The following is a 19231-nucleotide window of genomic DNA, read 5'->3' as shown; positions in this document are numbered from 1 at the left end:
GAAGAATAAACAATATTAACCGATTAATATGATGTGAAGATATGGTATCTACACACTTGAAGAAAAGATCTGATAAAGTTGTAACTGACCCCAGGAGGCCAAGACTCCAACGCCATCTAAGGGCTGCTATGTTTTGACATGTACGAACATAACAGAATACTGAATGAGAGGAAATTTGGAGCTCCTGCGTCTCTCAATGCAAAGATACAGCTGGTAAATAATTTAAAATGAAACGGAAAAAAGAAAAACTTTCCCCGCCATGAAAGTTACCATCAGTACAATCAACTTTTTTCAAACTGCTAGGAGAGGAAACAGAGAAAAGCTGTTTATACTGGTTCTAGATGAGGAGTTGCCACCTGTCCTGGTTGCGTTGCCACCTGAGGAGTTGTTGCCCGTCCTGGTGTTGTCGAAGGTTCTACTGGTGGCGCAGGTCCAGGTGCGACTGCAACATGCAAGCCCCTATGTTGCCCTGCCTGCAGCAGGAAAGCAACTTCGGCTGCCGCTAATGCTGCTGCCTCCTGCTTTATAGATGTGAAAAGAAGAAAGAATCACAAGAGATAATAAAAGAATGTATTCGACTTTACACACAGACATCTTAAAAAAACTTTACAATTTACACGGTCAAGTCACTCACAAGACAATGACATCTAATGATACTTGCCTATCGTAAAATTGTATTGAAAATATGGCAAGTACCTAATACAATCATTAGTTCACTCAGGTGTAAAAGTTATCTATGCTGTCAGAATATATAATTCAAATATAATTAACGCAAATAAGAAACTAACCTTTAGATGTCATGTAATTAGTAAGGAGAAATGCAACATATAACTTTTAAGCGTGTATCTATCTAAGAAAGGCCATGAAATGGGAGCCAAATGTTGGTTACACTGCAAGTCGAACACAACCAATATTCTCAAATGTTGAACCTGCTAGTAGTTTCCATAATTTTTTATCATGACAAAATAACATGCTCTGATCCTTATTTAATTCAACTGAACCAATAGTGAAAATGGAGTGCTGAAATCATAGTGGAACCTCAAAACTTGCAGATTGAAAGTAGTTGTGATGTCTCTCTCATGTTCAAGGTGGTCATTCAGTAACATCCACAATGTATATAACCACTTGCCTACTGTTATTTACATTACTATCAATATGAAAGCTGAACGTGTTTAATACTTAATGGAGAAATTTTTTAAAGAAAAAAAGGACAGGGCCAACTTAGATTTTGAATTCTTTGGAAGTTAAAGAAGTGTAAAAGTGACAGACTTTTTAGGAAAAGAAAAAATAAATAAATGTACATTTCATCCGTGAAAGTTGGACTTTTATAAATAGCCAAAGATGGAAATCAAAATAGTTGGTTAAGCTGGAAAAGGCATGTATTATAAAAATTTACAAGTGTGCATACATATAGCAATTAGCAACTAATCAACAATTACCACCACAAGAAAAGAAGAAAACACTAAGGGATTTGCAGCATAAGACTTACACATTATGCATGAACATAACGTATCACTAAAATGTGCAAATATGAAGACAAATGTTAACTCTTTCTGTCCCATTCTATGTGGCACACTTTCCTTATAAATCTGTCCCAAAAGAATGATGCATTTTTATATTTGGAAATAATTTAACTATAAACTTCTCATTTACCCCCCTAATGAGATGATTTTAGCCATACAAATGTCTATGTCTTGGTACAGAACTCTGTGTCCAGTCAAACAGGATTGAGGGAGTAATATAGTCACGGAAGTTACTTAAAAAGCAGAAAAAGTCACTAACCTGTCTTTGCCTGCGACGCTGCAATATACTGATAGCCCAAGCTATAATGTAACAAGGTAAAAGAAAACCGGCAGCACGGAGTAGGAAAAGCTGTGTCAAGGATCAACCAGATCATTAGTCCCACACTTCTTACCATAGTATATAGTATGTCATAAACTCATCTTAGAAACTAACAAACAGAAATAATATTCTTTGTACTACTTACAGAGAAAAAAACGGAAACATCATCCTCATCCTCATCAGCATTTCCAATGGTCAGAGCATGCCTCAATAACAGAAGGGCCATTAACTTCAGGAAAACAGAGTGCATCATTCAATAAGGTGAGCAAACAAAGTAAGAAGATTGAAAACAAAACTTTGTCATCAAGATCCACAGGTTTTGACATCCATAAACACGTAGGGATACATGCCGTACTGCAAAAATCTTCAATATATTTAGGCAAGAAACTAATTCTCATGTCTGATCCAATTGGACAACCAGAAGAAAAGTAGCACAAGAAACAAGAAGGGTAATAGAAGGAGAGAAGAGGAGAACAAAAGCATGAGCTCCACCAAGAAACCGTTGCAGCACCACAATATCAGATACTAATACCACACTGCCATTTCAACAACTTGCAGGGAGAATCTTGAAAGACAAGCATGAGTGTGTAAATAACCAACACCAAGATAGTATTATATAGAAAAAGGGTGGATGAGTTAATATCTTCTTCTTTTTTTATAAATAACTTTTTCTCTTACATATCAATACGAAAATATGACTCCAATACGATGAAAATCCCCGTTCTTTAAGGACGAGATGAGCTGAAAGATGCATCCTTGATAAAATTCTATAACCAATTCAATTTCACTCTGAAGTCTATTCCTAAATTACCATTTCAAAGCTTAACATGAAATTCATGTATCACACTACCAAGGTTACCCCACCCTCCTGTCAAGAGAAACTTTTCTATCCATTCATGTACATACTAGCCAGAGGAACCATTCTAATGCATGCCCAGCATTACTATTTGCCACTACTTAGCAAAAGAAAGTTTGCCATGCAATGAAACTACATGATATAGCTTCAGTTGCTTACAATTAAAGCAGCAGAACGACAAAATGCAGCTCCACTAGCATTTGAATCAGCATATTCATCATAGTCAGCGTCTAGAAGACGGCGTTCAGCGGCAGCCATTGCAAGAAGTCGCGGATCATGTAAGTCAATCTGAGTGCCACCCACTGTCCAACCTCTACTTAATCCACGTGGTTGAATTCATCATTGATACATAAGAAAGAAAAGAAGCTTTTCAGCACATCAAAATTGCGAAAAGATGCTCTATTTATATTTCGATTGCTATATGACCACAGAGGCACCAGAAGCAGAGAGAAAGCGTCTGGATTTTATTGAACAAAAAACCCAGAAAAAAAACCGATAATGAAAAGAACAGAAAGTAGTTAAGGACAGAAAAAAAAAAATAGCCAGCACAGATCACTTACCATAGGCAGAAGATATTAACGACAAAAAATGGCATCATTGTAATTATCAGATTATGTTACAAAATTTAGTAACAAGGCCAAATTATGCACTAATAGTGTATATTGTGGAAATTAAACTATCCCAAAAGATAAAAAGTTAAACATGTTATACGAACCGTAAATGGCAAAGATCTTTATGGCTAGTAATACTCTATTTTCTAAGTATTTTTCAAGAAGCCATACTTGTTGGTCCATAGGAAAAGAAAACTACTTACATGCCACTGAAGCTGAGTTTTCATTTAACTACGACTCAATTTAATGTAGAACTAGATTACGAACAAATAACAAAAATCAACAGAAATATTATGTAACCGTCACTGAATATCAACAACTTTTTTATATGATTAAGGCTTCTGTTAGTGAAAAATGTTTGCTAAAATGTATCAAATAGCTGAGCATATTGTGAGGTTTCCGAAGAAGCAGAGGAGATTCACATATTCAAGTAAACAGGAAGCCTGAATACAAACAACAGAGAGCTTATCCGCTGTCTTCGCTTTTTTTTTTTTTTCTGGGAAAAGGGGAGAGAGGCATCCCACAGTAAAGAAAAAGTATATATCACATATTTTGTACTGAACTTACCAAAACCCGCACAGTATCAATACTCTCTAGGTAATTTACGGGGAATGACTGAATGGTATAAAATTTGGTACACAGATGAGAAAATAGTTATGACTTGAACATACCTAATGTCAATGGCCGTATCTTCAGATTGAGGAGGCGGGGGCGGAGCAGTATAGCCAGATTGATAAGGCTGCAGGTTAGACAGAAAAAAATTTTCAAGTTTCGTAAGCCTGCCAGCTAGATAGAAAAAATTTCGGGTAACTGAACTACAAACTCCTTCAGCAAGTATTCACTAGCATCCAAATTTGTGATTCTAAAGTATCAATGTCCTATATTTCTGAAGTAAAAAAATGAATATACAGCTGAAACGCTGCATAGGAATGTGTGACACTCCTTCTAGCCAGGAAAGAGTATTGAGGAAGGAAAGCGCAGGCACACAACAAATAAATATGGTTGTCTATGCTCTCAGCTAGTACATAGTCAATTATGCCATCTCGCTATCTCACCTTCCCTCACTCTTTTCTGGCTCAATCGTCCTATATTGTTTTGGGAAGGAATAGGCAAAAGATAATTATCATACTCAATGGAACGAGGCAAATAGAATATGCATTGAAATACCTGATGGCAAATCTCACAAGTTATATCTCCCTTTTCATCGCACCATCGCTGGACACATTTTCTATGAGCGTACTGGATTTTGTGACAACGAAGCAGATGAGAAATAAAGAAAGAATAGTTAGGCTTCCAATAAAAGCTCACATAAGTACACAAAAATAGTTGTTGGACATTGCATCACAGAGAGATAAAATAAGCTAATCTATTCTAGGGCTCCCAGACTTTAAATTCTAAGACAAATCAAAGAGAATGTAAAGAACTATAAAAGTTTGGTATACAAATACATTATGTGAATTGCTGACAACAAAACATTTTTCAGCTTTAGTAGGTAATTGCAGCAAACAAGCTCGTTGAACAAGAAGAGCATAAAATTTTACCAACTTCACAAAGATACCTTCAAGCTGCCACTGCAACGACAAGGAACCTCCAAATTTTTCACGCTATCTTCTTCCTGGCAAATCCGGCACTCCACATTCTGAAGTAATGGCTCTTCTTCACCCCCAACTCCTGGATGTTCGTCGTCATTAGCATCAATAACTGAGGACGTACCAACTACCTGAGAGCAAGATCTGCCACCTGAAGATTCTGCATCCTCGGACCTTGGCAGCGAGTGCAAAGATTCAGGTGTGATGAGACGATCAACACACAAAACCAAGTGTTCTTCCATTAGCAATTCACCAACTTATCCTAAGATCATCAAACATCATCAGCCATCTCACGTGACAAAAGTATAAGAGGAAAAATTTGGAGACTCACTAAGCAAAAGAAGATTCTCCAAACATCACATGTAACAGACTATTACAGCCGTTGATTTTGGTGATTTGGTATACTTTAGTGTTGTATAGATTGGCTTTACCTTTGTATAGCATTGCATAAGGTTAGCCCCCTATTTGCCAAATAAATCTTGCTACATACTAAAAAGACTATCACATGTCAAGAGAAAGGGATTTGAAAAGCATAAGATGTACATTTCTTTAATTTCCTTCTAACAAGGTTTAGGCTCCTCTCAATTAGTATAAAAAATCCACAATGCCATATATGCGGTAAGGAAACTAGATCTCCTAGTTTGAATTCCCAAACAGATATCCCACTAACAAAGAACAGCAGAAGACTAATCAAGAGGGAGGGTGTAACAATAGGGGTGAACTAACTACACTCTTCCTCTTTCTTTCTTTTTTTTTTGGGTTTTTTTTTTTTTTTTTGTGGGGGGGGGGGGGGGGGGGGGGGATGAAATTTCAGGGTTTTGTAGGCCATCCCATTTTAGAAAATATACAGCTATAATGGTGTGCTCTTGAACACAAAATTGGAGGATTGTAGCTAAACGAGCTTGAAACCTAACATCATATTAACAAATTGACCTGTAAAAGAAAGCCCAAAACTCAATTCAAATTTTGGAACAAACTCTTTAACAATCTTTGACAAAACCAAGACCATAAATTTGTAACCAAGCTTGAAACTTCAAGGTTTGTAGATCAAAGGATGAAAAAAAAAATATCTTTTACAATCAGTTTCGATTAATCGCAATAAAGGGAATTAAAAAGTAAGAATCAAGAAATTCTGGACCAATTAACTCACCCGAACATAAAAATCATAAACCCAAAACAAAAAGTTACAATCTTGACTAGGAATTATATTAAAGAGTGTAAATTAGAACAATTTGAGGTACCTGAATTAATTCACTCAAATGTAAAATCTTAAACCCAAAACGAAAAAGTTACAATCTTGAGGAAATTTAGGATAAAAACAGATGAAAAAGATAAGAATTTGAGCTACCTGGATATTCAATTTTTGATGGGTTTTGCTTTCTGAGGGCAAAACTTAGAAGCTAATGAATATATGCAGGGTCTTTTTCAGATGAAGAAGAGTTGCAATAACACTTTTTCCTTGTGGGGTTGCTTAGAAATTGATGATTGATAAAATGGATTAAAAGGAAATGTAGTTATAGCACTGTAGATTATGTACAAGTCTTTTCTACTTTATTGATTGTGTCGAAGTTTACGGATGTTACATGTGAGGGTTAAGATTACATACCTTGTCCTTGCTTCACAAATCTTCTTTTAGTAACGTTCGCCCGAAGCAAAAAAGCCAATAGTGTACGGTAACTGTTATAAATATATTATATTATAGATGTTCATTTACTCCGTTATAAATAAGCTTTCTGAAAAAGTTTATCCATACGAGATTTCGCCGTAAATATATTTATCTATTTAGTACTCTATTGGAAATAAGCCTCCTGAAAAAGTTTATCATTTTGGTACTCCATTATGGATAAACATTACCCCGGTAGAAGATTATTGGTACAGTAACAGCTTACAAGAAACTTACAAGCAGCTTGCAGTAGCAGCTTTCTTTCTTCTATAAATAGAGGAGTTTTCAGTTCATTATGTATATATGTTTGAAATTTGAATAATATATTAGTTTCTCTCTATACTTGTCTTTACTTTACAGTTTTTATTTTATAACACGTTATCAGCACGAGACTCTGCCATCTCGAACAAATACTTTGAAAGTATCAGAGGTACGAACTTTCTTTTTCTAAATAATGTCAAATCTTTTTAAACTTCGAATTTGTAACCCTGGATCTATCGGGCAAAAGCTACATGCCTTAGGTGCTTGATGCTGGAATTCGTCTTGATGCGATGGGTCTGGCAGACACCATCAAGGACAAAAGTCAAATATCAAACAAAGACCGTACCAAAGCAATGATATTCCTACGACATCACCTTGATGAAGGTTTGAAAATGGAATATCTCACTCTTAAAGATCCAGTCATACTGTGAAATAATTTGAAAGATATATATGACTACCTGGAGATGGTCGTTCTTCCACAGGCACATTATGATTGGACTCATCTAAGGCTACAAGATTTTAAATCTATCAGTGAGTATAATTCTGCTATGTTCATAATTATTTCCCAATTGAAACTATGTGGTGATAATATTACTGATCATGATATGTTGGAGAAAACTTTCACCACTTTTCATGCCTCGAATATGCTCCTGCACCAGCAATATCGAGAGATGGGATTCAAAAAGTATTCTCAACTTATCTCACATCTTCTTGTAGTTGAGCAACATAATGGGCTATTAATAAAAAATCATGAAAGTCGACCTACTGGTTCTTGTCCATTCCCTGAAGTAAATGAGACGAACTTCCACCAAGCTAAGCGTGGAAGAGGACGTGACCCCAGTCGTGGTCATGGCCGTGGTCGGGGAAGAAACTCTAATCATAGTAATAATAATGCACCAAAGAACCCTCCTCACCACCAGCAGTGAAAAAGAAAGGAACAAAAGCATGAAGCGGTGCAAGCAGCAAAGCCAGAAAATGCATGCTATAGATGTGGAGAAAAAGGGCACTGGTCACGTACCTGTCGTACGCCAAAGTACCTGGTTGAGCTTTATCAAGCCTCCCTGAAGAAGGCAGAGAAAAATATTGGAGCAAATTTTATTTCTGAAGATAATTTAGACTTTATGCATTTGGATGTAGCTGATTACTTTGCACTCCCAGAATGAGAAACAAGTCATATGATCGGCGGTGAATCTGTAGAAATGTAAATATTTTAATTTTGGTTGTTTGTAATAGATAGTATAATTATGTAATTGTTATACATAAATAAAAGTTATGCTTTGATAATGATGTTTACTATAACATATTTTATTTATGTCATTTTGAAGAATATGGATAATCCTAAAATTATGTTTGGATCAAAGACCAATCATGAAGATATTTGTGTAATTGATAGTGGAACAACTCATGCCATATTCAAGGATCAGAAATACTTTTCTTATTTGCATAAGGAAAAGGCAAATATTTCAACAATTTCTAGTAATATAAGTTTGATTGAAGGCTTTGGAAGAGCCATTATATTTCTGTCTAAGGGAACAAAACTTATAATAGACAATGCATTATTTTCCTCCAAGTCCCGAAGATACTTGTTGAGTTTTATAGATATCCGCCGAAATGGGTATCATGTTGAGATGACTGATGAAATGAATATGGAATATCTTTGTATTACAGAGAATGTTTCTGTCCAGAAGTGCATTGTAGAAAAGTTACCAACTTTATCTTCTGGCTTATACTATTCAAATATTAGTACAGTTGAAGCACACTCTATCGTAAACCAGAAGTTTACTGATTCAAATATTTTTGTGCTTTGGCAGGGCCGTTTGGGCCATCCTGGATCAATAATGATGAGACGAATTACTGAAAATTCGAGTGGGCATCCATTAAAGAACCTGAAGATTCTTACAAATAATGAATTTTCTTGTGATGTTTGTTATCAAAGGCAAAATGATCACTAGACCATCACCAATGAAGGTTGGCATTGAATCCCCTGCCTTTTTAGAACGTATACATGGGGATATATGTGGACCTATTCACCCATCAAGTCGGCTGTTTAGATATTTTATGGTCCTAATAGATGCATCTTCAAGATGGTCTCATGTGTGCCTACTATCATCTCGCAACCTGGCGTTTGCAAAGCTATTAGCCCAAATAATTCGATTAAGGGAACAATTCCCAAATTATCCTATAAAGGCTATTCGCCTTGATAATGCTGGAGAATTCTCATCTCAAGCTTTTGATGATTACTGTCTATCAGTTGGGATAAAAGTTGAATATTATGTAGCTTATGTTCATACTCAAAATGGCCTTGCAGAGTCATTTATTAAACGCCTGCAATTAATAGCAAGACCACTACTTATGAAAATAAAATTGCCCACTACTGTCTAGGGTCATGCTATCTTGCATGTAACATCACTTATCCGTCTCAAACCGACACATTATAATAAATATTCTCCGTCACAATTAGTTTTTGGTTATGAATCAGATATTGCACATCTACGAATTTTTGGATGTGCTGTATATGTGCCAGTAGCACCACCACAACGCAGTAAGATAGACCCATAGAGAAGGTTAGGAATATATGTTGGGTTTGAATCACCCTCTATTATTCACAATCTTGAACCATTGACGGAAGATTTATTTACTGCTCGATTTGCAGATTGTCGGCTTGATGAAACAAATTTTCCACAATTAGGGGGAGAGATAAAGGAAATCAAAAGAGAAATTGTGTGGAAAATTTCATCGTTATCTCATTTTGATCCACGTACCCCTATATGTAATCAGGAGGTCCAGAAGATCATCCATTTACAAAATATAGCAAATCAAATGCCAGACGCATTTACTGATTTAAATAGGATAACTAAGTCACATATCCCTGCAGAGAATGTGCCTATCCAAATAGATGTCTCAGCAGGACCATCTACTAGCATGAGACCTAGTAAACCTAAAGCACGCCTGAAGCGTGGTAGGCCTTTGGGTTCTAAGGATCGAAATCCTCGAAAAAGAAAATCGATAAATGATAACGATACTATGAAGGGATCTCCTAGAGAGACTCAAGATCTGATTAGTTCTGAGATTCCTGAAGAAATCAATGAACCCAAGACTCAAGTGAGCGAGAAACTTTTATTAAGTTCTACTGGTGATGAGATTAATTTAAATCGATCTGAAATAGTGGTGGATAATATTTTTGCAGATAATGTTGCACTTAACATTATGGAAGATAGTGAGGATTTTGAACCCCGGTCTGTCGAAGAATGTCGACAAAGATCTGATTGGCCAAAATGGCAAAGGGCAATTCAATCAGAATTGAACGCACTTGCTAAAAGAGAGGTCTTTGGGCCAGTAGTCCAAACACCAGCTGGTATAAAACCAGTTGGTCATAAATGATTTTTTGTGCGAAAAAGGAATGACAAAAATGAAGTTGAAAGATACAGGGCTCGCTTTGTCGCACAAGGATTCTCACAACGACCTCGAGTCGATTATGAAGAAACATATTCACCCGTTATGGATGCCATAATATTTCGATATCTCATCAGTTTAGCCTTACGTGAAAGGCTTGAAATACATCTAATGGATGTGGTTACAGCTTACCTGTACGAGTCACTTGATAATAAAATTTATATGAAAATCCCTGAAGGATTAAAAATGCCTAAAGCATATTCAAAATCTCGGGAAATGTACTCAATCAGATTACAAAGATCTTTGTACGGTTTAAAGCAATCTGGGCGCATATGATATAATTGATTCAGTGAATATTTGCTGAAAGAGGGTTACATAAATATTGTTATTTGTCCATGTATTTTTTATAAAGAAAGTGGCATCCGAATTTGTTATACTTGCTGTTTATGTTGATGACATAAATCTTGTTGGAACTCCAGAAGAGCTCCAAAAGGCAATTGAATATCTTAAGAAAGAATTTGAGATGAAAGATCTTAGAAAGATAAAACTTTATTTTGGTCTCCAAATTCAACATTTAGCAGACGAGATCTTTATCCATCAATCTGCATATACAGAAAGGGTCTTAAAATGCTTTTACATGCACAAAGCGCACCCATTGAGTACATCAATGGTTGTTCAATCACTTGAAGTGAATGAGGACCTGTTCCGACCTCCAGAAGAGGAAGAGGAACTCCTTGGTCCTAAAACACCATATCTCAGTGTAATTGGTGCACTTATGTATCTTGCTAATGCTACAAGGCCTGACATAGCATTTTCTGTTAATTTACTAGTAAGATATAGCTCTTCTCCTACACGGAGACATTGGAATGGGATTAAGCATATTTTGCGATATTTAAAGGGAACTCTTTACATGGATTTGTTTTATGCTAAAAAAAGTAGTGCAAATCTTGTTGGTTATGCAGATGCAGGTTATTTATCTGATCCCCATAAAGCTCGATCTCAAACCGAGTACGTGTTTACATGTGAAGGTACTATCATGTCATGGCGCTCCACAAAGCAATCAATTGTTGCTACTTCTTCAAATCATGCTGAGATAGTAGCTATTCATGAAGCAAGTAGGGAATGCGTATGGTTGAGATCAGTGATTCATTTTATTCAAGAAAAATATGGTTTAGAATGTGATAAAAGATCCACAATTTTATACGAAGACAATGTTGCATGCATAGCCCAATTAAAGGGAGAATTTATAAAAGAAGATAGAACGAAGTACATTTCACCAAAATTATTCTACACACACGATCTTCAGAAAAATGGTGACATTGATGTGCAACAAATTCGTTCAAGTGACAATCCGGCAGATTTATTCACTAAATCTTTGTCAACTTCAACTTTTGAGAAGATGGTATACAGGATTGGAATGCGAGGACTCAAATATTTGAAACAAGGTTTTCATGAGGGGGAGTAAAATACGCGATGTACTCTTTTTTTCTTACTAAGATTTTTTCCCACAGGGTTTTCCTTATAAGGCTTTTTTTAACGAGGCAGCTAGCAATGCGTATTACTAAATACGTGTAATCTTTTTCCTTCACTAGGATTCTTTTCCCCACAGGATTTTTCCTAGTAAGGTTTTAATAAAGCACATTATCTTTTAATGAACATCCAAGGGGGAGTGTTATAAATATATTATATTATGGATGTTCATTTACTCCGTTGTAAATAAGCTCTCTGAAGAAGTTTATCTATATGAGACTCCGCCGTAAATATGCTTATCTATTTAGTACTCTTTTGAAAACAAGCCTCCTGAAGAAGCTTATCATTTTGGTACTCCGTTATAAATAAACATTACCCTCGGTAGAAGATTATCTATATCTGGTACAATAGCAGCTTGCAGTAGCAGCTTGCAATAGCAGCTTGAAGTAGCAGCTTACACAACAACTTCATTTCTTTTATAAATAGAGCAGTTTTCAGTTCATTATGTACATAAGTTTGAAGTTTGAATAATATATCAGTTTCTCTCTATACTTGTCTTTACTTTACAGTTTTTATTTTATAACAGGAACTTATATTTATTCTTATCTTTTGACCTTTGTGTTTTGCCATAAATACGAGTTATTATTTTGCTTTATGGCTATTTTTAGGTTCCAATGACACCAATGAGAATAATGCAAAAATAAAATTATCACTACGAGATTTGAGAAAATTATTAGTCTTTTTTCATGTAGTATTTCTTAATTAATATCTAACGATTATCTATAATTATCTAGAAGGTTTAAATTTTAAGGTTATTTATATATAATTCAGATAACTCAGATATTTAACATGGTTAATGTCAAATATCAAAATAGAGTCATACTGGAAAAAAAATTCACTGACTAAAGAATTTTTTAAATTTTTAGATAGCCGACTAAAATGAATTTTGAATTAAGAATAATATTTTCACTTATATTATTATAAAAATAATTAATATTGAAAAATAAAGTTTTAGAAACTGAAATTTTAAAATAGAAATATTTTTTGAAAGATATCAACACACCAAATAATAGTTCAAGTAATAGTAAAAGAGTCAGTCGTATCCAAAGAGTCATTCACAGTCTCAACCTTTGATTGTTTTGCCGTAAATATGAGTTATTATTTTGATTCCTGACTATTTTTAGGATCCAATAACACCAACGAGAATGGTACAAAAAAAGAAAAGAAAAATAGAATTATAACTAGGAGATTTGAAAAATATTTAATCTTTTCATGTAGTGTTTCTTAATTAATATCAAATTATTATCTATATTTATCGAGAAGGTTTAAATTTTAAGATTTTTTATATATAATCCAAATAACTCAAATATTTAACATGGTTAGCGTCCGCGCATCCGCGCAGGTGCTAATACTAGTAATGGATAAAGGCAAAATCATATAAAAATATATCTCATTTGATTAACTATGTTAAGTGATAATAAAGGTAGATTCAAGATTCTAATTTTATAAGTTCAAGATCAAAATTCTATCATATTCCATTTTGATTTACTGAGTTGAAATTTATTATTTATACTTTTTTATTGAATATTTTTACACATGTACATATTTGAGTTAAAGCTATTAGATTTAAGTGAACCCATAATATTTATATTGCATTCGCCGCTAAGTAACAAAATTTACAAAAGTTAAGTCTTATCTTGTTTATTTGGTGCAAATATCGAGTGTATAAATCTATTATCGCCTAAAATTCTTTTTGTAGAAAGTCTTTAGTAACTCTCATGAAGGGGAAGCAAAAGGTGGAAAAGTTCAGTAACTTTGGCTTTTAAAAAGAGTGATGTGATTTTACTAAAAAGCAAGGGAAAATGGGGTTGGTTGAAAAGAACCAAAAAAGAAAAGAACGGGGCATTGCCATTTCTACATGATTTCCATAAAGCATACATCTCTTAATATAAATATACTGTTTATATATTTATATAAAAATTATTGTGTTTGACCGAATTTGTAGCTCGGCTTCTACCTCTTGTTGGACGTATTCATTAACTTTCTGTCTATTTGGTTTCATTCTCTTTCTTTTTTCTTTTTAATATTTCTTTTGATTTGTGCGGATAACTTAATATTTCAAAACTCCATAACGCATATATGAATGACGTTATTTTTGTGTCTGACTCTGTTCTGTTGCCATTTTCGTATTTACCTGTAACACTTTTTGTACTTTATCATATGTAGATGACGATTGTAGTAATAATAATGCAAAATTTTATACTAAGGTTAATTTTTTTTTATACGACAAACCAAACGAACCTTAGTGGACCGAAATTTGCTTACCTAATAGTAATACTACTACTACATACTAGGTTCTAGCAATAAGATATCTCATAACTAAATACAGATTTCCCACTTAATTATTTATTGTTGTTGTTGTATATCTGAAAAACATTTAACTTTATCATCCTCCTACATATGTATATTGATTATACAATTTTATTGTTGCTCAAAAACTTTAATTGTATTTTTCCTAAAGATACAATATGTGAAGTGAGTATTTCAAATGAAATAATAATTATTATCATAAAATAATAATTTTTTAAAAGTGAAATCCATGTTCATATATAACTTTAATTTTAAGTATTAATTTTATTCGACTTCAAATATTATAAGTATGTTATGAAACTATTATTTGTGGATGTCCATTTATTACTCCGCTATAGATAATCTTCCTGAAGAAGATTATCCATTTAGTACTCTGTTGAAATTTATCTACAAGCAGCTGATGCATGCAGGTTGCAAGCAACTCAATGAAATGATTTGCAACAGCTTCTTATTAAACAAGTAGGTTGCGAGCAGTTCATGCAGACAGCTTACAAGCAGTTGAAGAAAAGCCTCGCAGCTGCTTCCTGAAAAGCTTCACAATTGCTTCCTGAAAAGCCTCGCAGCTGCTTCTTTTCTTCTATAAATAGAGGAGTTTTCAGTTCATTATATATATCACTCTGAAAGTTGAATAAAATGTCAATCTCTCTCTATACTTGTCTTCAGTTATTTCTTTTATAGTCTTTATTTTATAACACGTTATCAGCACGAGTCTCTATGTTTGAATGTATAGTTATCTCTAACTTGAGATAATTTGAAGCAAAAGACGATGGAAGTCAAAGCTGCCTTAGGTAGATGTACCTAGAAATCTCATAACTTTGAACAAGGTTCATTTCTAATCTTGCTTTCACATGTTAAGTATTTTCTGTATGGACAGCTATTATTAACTACAAATGTTATGATGCTTTAATAATTTTATTTTATCCATGTGAGCAATATTTCATCTTGAGATAGAGCTGCAATCAATACATATGGCTAATGATTAAGAAGGATGGTACCCGTACAAGGACTATAGCACCAACATTTATATAGCCATCACTATTTACTTTTCTAATTAATTTTCCAGGTTTCATTTACGCTTTGGCAGCCATGTCCTTTAATATTATATCATTACTTGTCTAATGAAGCGTATTTGAATTGTGATGTGGATAACAATAAAAGGTCCACTTAAACTCTGGTAGAGTCTGCAAAAAAAATATATACAACCACCATAAATGATTGTGTTTCGTATATCTCATTGTAACTAAATTTTGTTAACCACCAGAAGTGGTATGTGCCTATAACCACCAGAAGTGATAATTTAGGCTTGCTATGGTTACAGTGAAGATAAGCTAGAGAAATATTCTCTATGTTACATGCACGCCTCAATTTGCTCCTGAAGTAGTAAATATTTTAAAAGAGGTTGAAGCATTGATGTGATTAATGCGTGTTCAGATAATTATGTTCGATTTCCTGAAGGATGAGAATTTTTATAAATATTAATCAATTCCCTGAAGTGAATGTGATAATATTAATAAAGCCGTAAATATGAGCGCGTTATTGATGTAAATATATTGCGATTCACCTCCAGAAGAGGTAATATGATTGAGAGAATATATACCCAATTTTTTGTATTTTAATTTGCTCCTGAAGAAGTAACACAATTGAAATTTTCTCTCGAAGCAGGAAAATATTATGAAATTGTGTCTTTTTGTGCGTAAATAAAATAATGAACTATTCAAAGTTATTTTTGAAGCACATTTTCATTTCCTGGAGTGAATGAAGAAATACTACAGCTCACCTCCGGAAGAGCTAGAATAACAGAGGATATAAATATTATTTTTGTGGCATAAAGATCATTGCCGCACGTACCTGTTGTCCGTAAAACAAATTGGATAATTTTATTAAGTATCATTCTAAGGCAAAAGCATTCTTGTAGAATGCTTTCTACTACAACCACATTAATATATTATGGTTAGTTATTGAGTTCCCCGAAAAAAATAACAACTCGTGTATCTTTCTTTAAAAGATGCAATGACTATGTGGTTGCCGTATTGATATAAAATATTCAGATGTTAATAATATTTCTCCTTGAAGGAGATATTTGTCACAAAGTTAATAGTAGAAATATTAAAATTCTTAATTTTCGTCATTTATAAATTTAGAATTAGCTTTATATTATTCATTTGATTATGATTTTCTCTCATGACACCAGAAGTGTCTGAGCAATATTTGGTAGTACAACAAAAGCTCCTGAAGAGCTAACTGTTTATCTAGAAGACACATGACACAAGTAGTGTTTGAATAATATTTGATTGTAGACAATAAATGGAAAGCTCCCGAATAGCTTATTTATCATTGTGGTCAAAACATATGTTATGATACTGAGACTACAAATGATTGAAAGATTGAAAATCTTCATGTTTTCACAATCATATGGGGTAAATATGTATGTGAGAAGTTACCTGCATTATTCTTTAAATTTGTACTACATCATGTATCACAATATACCAGAAGTTTACTAATGCAAAAGCAGTCACAGTAAATCAGAAATTTACTGATACAAAAGTAGCCAAAGTAAATCAGAAGTTTACTAATACAAAAGTTTATGCCATAGTAAACCAGAAGTTTACTTAGAGATAGCACATGCCATGATAAACTTGAAGTATTCATTTGCCATTTTTAAATGAGCTATTTGAGAATTCAGATAAGCATATATAGAAGATTCTTCAAGAATTCTCTTGTGTTGCTTGTTCTCATAATAACTTGATTATACCAGCTAAAGTTGGGACTAAAATCTCCGAATTTTAGAATATATAAAAGGTGAATATGGTCCCATTCACCTATCATGTGAACCACTCATAGATGCATATATAAGATGGTTACATGTATGTTTATTGTCAACCTGCAATTTGGCATTTGAAATTGTCTTTCTCAATTACGAGCATAATTTTCAGATTATGAAATCAAGATAGTTCATCTTGATGATGTTGGTTTATATCCAAGCTAGTTTAGCATTGAATACCTTCTATTAATGGCTAAACTATTGATTATGAGAACAAAGCCTCATGTGTTGGTCTAAGATTTTCTAAATTGCATACAACAATACTTGTATGCATCAGACCAACAAAATATGATAAGTCATCCCCTCACAATTGGTTTAGGATCAGAAATCAAATATTTTTATTATCTAATAACTTTTGATGTGTGGTATATGATTAATTTCTCTACCACAATGCACAAAGATATGTTTTCCAAAGAAGATTGGGGATATGAGTTAGTTTTTTTAACATGTAGGGGTGGAATAAAATATCTGAAAAATATGCTATATGAATCGAACTTGCTTAGAAGATAATTCAAGTCAAATGCCAGAAGCATTTGCTGATCCAAAATTAAATATCATATTTCAGTTGCAAATGCTTCTATTAAAATTAAAGTCCCTAAAGGATAGAGTTTACTGTACGCATGAAGCGTGGTAGACCAATCGGTTCCAAAGGTAACAATCCTTAAAAAGAATAGGAGCAAATGATCAAAATGATCATAATAAGGAGGAAATAAGCCCTGGAAGAGCCCACGACATAACATTTCATGAAACTCCAGAAGAAATTCAGGTACCTGAAAATAAAGAAAGTGATGAGATCTCAACAAGTTATGTCGCTTACGAACTGATACGAAATGATCGTCGACAATATATTTGATACAATATAGTGCACAATATTGTAAAAGATTGTGAGGATCAGACCTGTAGTCCAGAAACCTGAAGATATCATGCAATTTAAATGTAAGTCATAACCTATATGACTCATTTGATTAATTCTATATGAAGATCCCTGAAGGATTTAAAATGCCTGAAGCAAATTCAAAATATTGGGAAATGTATTCAATCAGATTACAAAGATCTTTGTACAGTTTAAAGCAATCTGGGCGCATGTGGTATAATCGCCTTAGTGAATATTTATTGAAAGAAGGTTACATAAATGGTGTTATTTATCCATGTATTTTTATAAAGGAAATGGCATCAGAATTTGTTATACTTGCTGTTTATGTTGATGACATAAATCTTGTTGGAACTCCAGAAGAGCTCCAAAAGGCAATTGAATATCTTAAGAAAGAATTTGAGATGAAAGATCTTGGAAAGACAAAACTTTGTCTTGGTCTGCAAATTCAACATTTAGCAGACGGGATCTTTATCCATCAATCTGCCTATACATAAAGGGCCTTAAACCGCTTTTACATGGACAAAGCGCACTCATTGAGTACACCAGATTGTTCGATCACTCGAGGTAAATAAGGACTTGTTCCGACCTCCAGAAGAGGATGAGGAACTCCTTGGTCCTGAAACACCCTATCTCAATGCAATTGCTGCACTTATGTATCTTGCTAATGCTACAAGGCCTGACATAGCATTTTCTGTTAATTTACTAGCAAGATATAACTCTTCTCAAGCATATTGCGATATTTAAAGGGAACTCTTGATATGAGTTTGTTTTATGCTAACAAAGGTAGTGGAGATCTTGCTGGTTATGCAAATGCAGGTTATTTATCTGATCTCCATAAAACTCGATCTCAAACCGGGTACGTGTTTACATGTGGAGGTACTATCATATCATGGCGCTCCACAAAGCAATCTATTGTTGCTACTCCTTCAAATCATGCTGAGATAATAGCTATTCATGAAGCAAGTAGGGAATGCGTATAGTTGAGATCGGTGATTCATTTCATTCGAGAAAAACGTGGTTTGGAATGTGATAAAAGATCCACAATTTTATACGAAGACAATGTTGCATGCATAGCCCAATGAAATAGAGGATTTATAAAAGGAGATAGAAAGAAGCACATTTTACCAAAATTATTCTACACACATGATCTTCAAAAAAATGATGACATTGATGTGCAAAAAATCCGTTCAAGTGACAATCCGGCAGATTTATTCACTAAGTCTTTGCCAACTTCAACTTTTGAGAAGATGGTATACAAGATTGGAATGCGGAGACTCAAATATTAGAAATAAGGTTTTTATCAGGGAGAGTGAAATACGCGCTATACTCTTATAAATATAAATCTCCCTCTATACTTGTCTTCAATTTATTTCTTTTATAGTCTTTATTTTATAACAAATTATTATTTTTTAAAATTTCAATCAAATATTATGTGAATGGCTACTTAGGGAGTGTAAAATGCTAGGATCTCGGGTTGGCTT

The 19231-nt window shown here is 33.9% G+C and overlaps 1 protein-coding gene across 4 annotated transcripts; it reads right to left on the bottom strand.

Moving 5' to 3' along the window:
- On the bottom strand, positions 1-6422 carry LOC104084817 (uncharacterized). Of its 4 annotated transcripts, none has more exons than XM_033653073.2 (8): positions 6247-6422; positions 4868-5160; positions 4477-4548; positions 3981-4048; positions 2858-3011; positions 1988-2071; positions 1783-1872; positions 1-518 (listed from the first exon to the last, which is right to left on the bottom strand). In XM_033653073.2, the coding sequence occupies exons 2-8, from the start codon at positions 5138-5140 to the stop codon at positions 327-329; spliced, it is 933 nt and encodes a 310-aa protein (XP_033508964.1). In that variant the 5' UTR covers positions 5141-5160; positions 6247-6422; the 3' UTR covers positions 1-326. The 4 variants fall into 4 exon arrangements, with proteins under 4 accessions (XP_033508964.1, XP_070033999.1, XP_009587066.1 ...); XM_070177898.1 differs by having other exon boundaries at positions 1-521; positions 2858-3014; positions 6247-6386; XM_009588771.4 differs by having other exon boundaries at positions 2858-3014; positions 6247-6386.
- Between the last annotated feature and the right edge of the window lie 12809 nt (positions 6423-19231).

The sequence above is a fragment of the Nicotiana tomentosiformis genome, chromosome 6 (genome assembly GCF_000390325.3).
Source record: "Nicotiana tomentosiformis chromosome 6, ASM39032v3, whole genome shotgun sequence".
NCBI classification, from domain to species: Eukaryota; Viridiplantae; Streptophyta; class Magnoliopsida; order Solanales; family Solanaceae; genus Nicotiana; species Nicotiana tomentosiformis.
The sequence above is the reverse complement of the archived record's forward strand: the minus strand, read 5'-3'. Positions and strand labels throughout refer to the sequence as shown.